General features: G+C 43.5%; 1 protein-coding gene and 1 long non-coding RNA gene across 2 annotated transcripts; one reads left to right on the top strand and one right to left on the bottom strand.

Moving 5' to 3' along the window:
* Nucleotides 1-2,125: 2,125 nt before the first annotated feature.
* LOC143353823 (uncharacterized) lies at nucleotides 2,126-2,557 on the bottom strand. The gene has a single exon (XM_076787430.1). The coding sequence runs from the start codon at nucleotides 2,555-2,557 to the stop codon at nucleotides 2,126-2,128; it is 432 nt and encodes a 143-aa protein (XP_076643545.1).
* Nucleotides 2,558-2,627: 70 nt separating this feature from the next.
* LOC143353844 (uncharacterized) lies at nucleotides 2,628-4,020 on the top strand. Its single transcript, XR_013082215.1, has 3 exons — nucleotides 2,628-2,708; nucleotides 2,798-2,873; nucleotides 3,712-4,020. It is a non-coding gene; the product is annotated as an uncharacterized LOC143353844 (long non-coding RNA).
* The last annotated feature ends 2,458 nt before the right edge of the window (nucleotides 4,021-6,478 follow it).

Raw genomic sequence — 6,478 nt, 5'->3', positions numbered from 1 at the left:
CAGTTTTTCGCCTTTAAACTCTGTGTACAAAGTTTATTTCTTAACTTCCACGAGCAGAGCGCTTCAGCGCTCCACGGGCACTCGAACCCACAACCAAAATCCCTATTCCACCACACTGCGACGCAACAGCAGAGAGGATAGTCCTATCACAGACGAGGTATAAGCAGAGAGGAATGAGAGTGCTCACGCCCGGGTTTTCGGCGTTCTGTAGGGATATTGACGCTGCCGCGCCATTCCCCTAGGCACGCGCCTAGAGAATATGCTCCGACGAGGTTGGCACTGTCAACCTCGGGCAATGCAGGCGAGAGAACCGCCTATGTGCTCTCTCGCTGCCTGACTCTCGATCGAGACAGACGTCTCGATCCTACGCTCTCGAAGTGAAGTCGAATAAAGTTGTTTTGTTTTGTTGCGTCGCAGTGTGGTGAAATAGGGATTTTGGTAGTGGGTTCGAGTGCCCGTGGAGCGCTGAAGCGCTCTGCTCGTGGAAATTAAGAAATGAACTTTCTTCACAGAGTTAAAGGCGAAAAACTGTTGTAGATTTTATTTGTGGTTCGTTGGGATGTGACTCCCTCAGTTTTACAATGAATTCTGTCTCATCCTGGAGCTTCGAATCCTTTTTCTAGCTTCTTCCTTCTCGTCTCGCTTCCTTAGCCAATAGGAAAATTGGGATCTTCTGGCTAGGCGTTGATTCGTCGGATCACTCGTCTTCCGGTTGCTGCTTGATGGTGATTGGTAGTGGATGGATCTTAATAGCGCACGCACGGGAGTGGGGTACGCATGAGGGTGAAGCCCCGCCAAAACAAGGGACGTGGGGCCATGTGGGACCGAACAAGGGAGAGGTCCGAGAGAGTTCCAAGAGGTCCTTGACTGAGAATTTATGACCTCTTGTCCTTAACTGATTCCGGACTTCGACTATCCCTAATTTATGTTGAATTGGAGAAGCTACTCTAAGAGGCTGCGTGACTTTCTCTAAATTCCTCAATTAGTCTCGCCGACTCGAATTTCGTCAAGGATCTCTATGGAACTCTCCCGGTCTTTCTTTACCTACTCTAAACTATCGCGCCCAAATAGAATACATATGTATTACATACGCGATTACATCTTATATTTAAATTTCCCTCTCCGCGCCATTAATCGATGCTATATATATATCTAGCTATGTCCGCGTGGTCAACTGGCCACGCTACACCTTCCCCCTTATTGAAAAGGTGTTTCCCATGGGAACAGCTTTTACATACTACTTGATACTACTCTATTCTAATTGATTATATAGACGGCGCATGATTTGAGTCTGCTTCAGAATAACTATTTATATATGTGTGTGTGCGCAGGTGTACCTATACTCGGAGTTCCTGATGTAAAGTCGCGTTCATCAGAGTCTGGCACTATTTCGCGCAGCCCTGAAGACGTTGGGGGCGCTGCGAGCTTCTCAGACTCCCTACTCCACTACTCAGTCCCCACTTTGTAGACTGCGAGATTAATATACGCGGTAGAACAAAAGTACAGATTAATAGGCAGAAGAAGTGGGTAGGAAATGAGTGGCGAAAATGGGCTTCATTTACGAATTTTTATCTTAGGAACTGTTTGTCCGATTGCGCTAAATTTTTTTTTGTTTTATTTAGAAAGGATTGGACTATAGTAATATAATTTTTTCAACATCGATAATTAACTGTATAATGTCGGAAAATGTAAATGAATTCTTTCTTTACGTTTTTAGTTGAAAAATGTAAATGAAGCGACCATGGTGTGTGGGAACGTGGGAATTTTCGGACGCGGAAATTCCATCCTTCCCAAGTGCATGCCATAGGAGGTCGGGTTGAGGGCCTGGTCATTTAAGTGACGATTGCCAGAACCTTTCGCTATTTAAATTCGCATCCGAAACACTTTGACACACCGCGTATTTGGTTGCGAATGCCGCTGCCGGACATGGCGTCACATCAGTCCGCTCCGCGCATGCATAGTGCATTGGGAAGGGAGCCAATAAGAGCGAAGATGCGCAGAACGAACGTAAATTGGTTTCTGAACGATGCCAGACTCTGATGAAGGCGACTTTATATATTTACATTAAAATCGTTTAAGGTGGATTCAGTTTATTTGTACAACAGTTTTATACTCCGTCGCTTTACTAATCTAATCGTATACAGGCTAGTTTCAACTTATTCGCATGGAGCGTTTTAAATTTATTATTACTTATCTCTATCTCTATTGTTAAGTCGTTATATACATTAACTACGTGGTATGGCCCTGCCCATTCGGTATCAAATTTGGACGTTTTTGGTTCCTTAGCTAGATAAACATAATCGCCTACATTAAATTTACGAGGATTAACATTTTTGTCGTACAGTCGTTTACTTTTTTCCTTTGCTCGATTTAAATTCGTTGCTGCCATAGCTTGAGTAGTGGTAATCTTTGTAAACAATTCGTTTAAGTAATGAAAGAATGTCCGAGGAATTTCCTGCTTAGCAAATTCAGAAGGAATTAAAGCCTTAACACCAAAAACTAATTCGTGTGGGGTGAATCCTGTAGCTTCATGTACGGAAGTGTTATATGAAAACATCCCAAATCTAATCCAATCATCCCAATCTGTTTTAGTGCAGTAGTGTTTCAAATATTCTACAAAAACTCTATGGGCACGTTCGAGAGATCCTAATGACTGTGGATGGAATGCAGTAGAAGTAATCCTTTGGATCTTGAAGATTTTACAAAAGGTTTTCATAACTTCACTCGTAAAGTTTCGTCCCTGATCCGTATGAATAGTCCTGGGACATCCAAATCTACTAATAAATTGTTCCGCCAGGGCTGTGGCAACAGTTATTGAATCTATGCTTGCTAACGGAATGGCATCTGAGTATTTGGTTAGATTATCCTGTAGGGTAAGTAAATATTTATTGCCTTTATTGGTAATGGGCAAGGGACCTACTATATCCATTTGAATTTTTTCAAAAGCTCTACTTGGGGTATCAGTGATGCGCATGGGTTGTCTAGTTTTTGCGGAAAGTACCTTGTTCTGTTGACAAGAAGGGCAAGTCCTCACAAAATCTTGGATTTCTTTTCCCATCCTAGGCCAATAAAAATTTTCTCTAATACTGTCGTATACCTTGGTCATACCATGATGACCACCGATGGTAGTATCGTGATGTTCCTTAATAATTTTTAGTCTATCCGATATTTCAGGGATGATTATTTCTCCGGAACAAATGGTTATTATATATTGGGGGTCAGTAAGTATGGATTTTATTGATTATTCGAGGAGATCCCAACCAATAGTTCCTAATCCATTGTGTACTCTAGAAATGCTAAGGATTTTTGTGTTTGTCCTATCCATGAGGCATTTGAGGGACTTCAATGAGGCTACGACATTCTGAAAGTCAGGTATCTCTTCAGAGGTAGTTTTAATGAATAAGTGAAATATATAGAATCTATCCCCGGGTATGGTTAAGGCTTCTCCAACATTAACATTGTACTCTTTTACTCGATGGATAAGAAACTTCTCCCGTTTCAGGAGATCCTTGCTAGTCTCTGTAGCACATGAACAATCAGTAGGGAGGAAATGTATAAGGTTATCTTTACGCATGTAGAGATAATCCTTAGAATGTTTAAAGGTCGGGAGGAAAGTGGGATGAGGGTTGGATATATTGTCCGTGACTCTAATAGGTAATATTTTATTCGCTTTCTGCGTTGTATCATATAGATTCTCTATCTGTGTTTCAGGTTTGAATGAGGTCGGCCCTATCTCGGATTGTGCCCCTATAACCGGCTCCTCAGCCTGAAGAATCTGCGCTTTACCACGCAATACACCACCAGCGATAGCTCCCTGAGACGGGGTCAGGAGGTTTTCCGGATTGCCGATATTCTCAGGGCAGCCAGAGCGCCGAAAAGAAGGGATAGAAAGAGAAAGCATCGCCCTTGCGCCTAACGGTGCCTGGAACGGGGTCAGGAGGTTTTCCGGCTTGCCGATTTTCCAGACGCCCGAGTCGCCGCAAGCCAACGATGCCCGAGGCAGAATCCGAATATCTACACTCTCTTCACGGTTGTCGTGTTTTTCAACGACCTCGTACAGATCAGAGAGTGGTTCCTTCCCTCCTACATGGAATTTTATTGAGGGTGAAGGCGTTTCGTCTTCGTCAGCAGTATGATAATCGTTACTGTCGTCATTATCGCTGTCTCTACTACCAAAAGTTTTGCAACTGTCTTCGACCTCATTTCCAACCACTGCTTCCCCGCGCGCAAGGAAAACAGAGGCAACCCGTTCCTCACAGTAATATTCTATGCTTTGGTCTGAGTTAGGATTTGGGTTTGTCCGGAGGTTCGTGAGCAACACCTCGCCGGCGCCTGCGAGAGTCACCCCCGAATTCTCCAGACAAGGATCTATTAAGTTTGTTTGGAACATTGAATTATTTTGGAGGTCTACAGGGTTTCGGGACAATGCGTCTGCGTTGGAGTTCACCTTACCAGGTTTGTACACAATGTTATACTCATATTCGTTCAATTTAATTCGCCATCTCATAAGTTTTGATGTGAGATCTTTGACATTGTGTAACCAAACTAACGGGCGATGATCAGTTACCAGGGTGAATTGATGACCGTAGAGATATGGTCGAAAATGGTCTACTGCGAATAGAACTGCTAACAATTCCTTTTCTATAGTAGAATAATTACATTCTGCTTCATTTAAAGTTCTAGATGCATACGCGATGGGGAGGTCTTTCCCTATAGGCCCTTGGCTCAATACAGCCCCTACAGCGAAATTGGAAGCGTCTGTGGTAACTACGAAGGGTTGTGAGAAATTTGGGAATTGCAGGAGGGGTTCTGCACAGATAAGATCCCGGAGGGTTTCGAAGGCCGTTTGGGCTTTACTCCTTGGGTTCTACTCCTTGCAGACCTGACAACACTAAATCCATCATCCTTTGGAATGTGGCCGGTGCATTTTTTAACCCAAATGGCATTCTATTAAACTCATAGTGACCATAGGGGGTTGAAAATGCGGTCTTTGCTTTAGACTTTTCGGTAATTGGAATTTGATGGAAGCCGGAAGCTAGATCTAACGTACTAAAGTATTTCGCTCCACCAAGTTGATCTAATATGTCGGTAATGTTAGGAAGTGGGTACGCATCACTGATAGTTTTCTCATTCAGTTTACGGTAATCAATTACCATGCGCCAACGAGCTCTACCAGAAGAATCGGTTTTTTTGGGGACGATCCAGACCGGCGAGTTATATGGAGAAATGGAGGATTGAATTACTTGGTCTTTGATTAACCTATCCACCTGCTTGTTTATCTCATCTTTATGGGCAAGGGGGAACCTATATTGCTTAGTATTAATGGGATTATCATCAGTTGTTACTATGGTATGCTCAGCAGCATTAGTACTACCTAACTTATCTCCAGGGAGGTGAAATTGATATGGGAAATCGCTTATAATTTCCAAGATACTACCCTTTTCAACTTCGTTTAAATGATTTAAATTGAGACATTTAAGTAGCTCAGCAATTCTTCGAGCATGGGCCCTAGATTTTTCTGTACCAGGGTCTCCTTTCCGAGCAGATCGCGGAGATGGGGATGCAATATCAAAATCCTCTAATTCTACGGGAGGTAATTTAAGAGAAACATGGCCAGGAGTAGTATTAATAGCGAAGATTTTCGTAAATCCTCCTTCTTGTTTAGCCAAGACATCCCCAATGAAAATTCCTGGTCCAGCATTTATCCTATGAATATAGCCGAATTCTCTATCTGGTTTTACAGGGATCGTTATTAAAACTTTATTGCGCGGGGGCAATTCAATGGAGGCAGAGGCAAGGGGGTGTCACGTCCGGCGGTTCGCACGGTTCGCCGATAAACGCCTAAACAAGGACCATTAATACTATCACACGGGAAAATTAATAAGATCAAAATATACGTGACAACCCGACGCGGTTAGAGATACGCCGACTGATCTTCCTGCAAGACACGCAGATGAAGACCAGATTACAATTTAGACCCAAAAAAGGAAGATATCAAATTACGCCGAACCATAAGAAAAGACGACGACTTCATATTGGCAACACACAGCTGACGAAGCAAGAAACATCAAGAAGATCGGGAAGCAGAAACGCTAAACCAGCACTTCAAGAAAACAAAGGACCGCCCACATTATAAAAAGGAGACCAGCTCTTCAATTAGAATTCACTCTGTTCAAAACCAGTGCTACTGTGCAGTTCCGTCGACAGGCCCTTATATCATACACGCGTCGCGCCGGCAGTAAAACAGTGTCACCGAAATTCGAAAACCCTTGCGTAAAGTGTCCGCGTGTGCCCCAGCGTCCAGCAGCCACAATCAGCGAGCGCCCCTTCAACGCCCACAATCAGCGAGCGCCCCTTCAACGCCCACAACCACGACCTGCGAGCGTCTACCAGCGACTCGGTAAATTAAACGTTTTATTAAGCGATTTGGTATAAGTGCTCTAGCGTATGTGCTATAAGGATTCACCCATGTATGAGC

Source organism: Halictus rubicundus, chromosome 4 (assembly GCF_050948215.1).
Source record: "Halictus rubicundus isolate RS-2024b chromosome 4, iyHalRubi1_principal, whole genome shotgun sequence".
Taxonomy (NCBI): domain Eukaryota; kingdom Metazoa; phylum Arthropoda; class Insecta; order Hymenoptera; family Halictidae; genus Halictus; species Halictus rubicundus.
The sequence above is the reverse complement of the archived record's forward strand: the minus strand, read 5'-3'. Positions and strand labels throughout refer to the sequence as shown.

Bases quoted from the DNA above. Each gene is read 5' to 3' on its own strand.
- LOC143353823 (XM_076787430.1), bottom strand. From the start codon at position 2,557: ATGTTTTCATATAACACTTCCGTACATGAAGCTACAGGATTCACCCCA.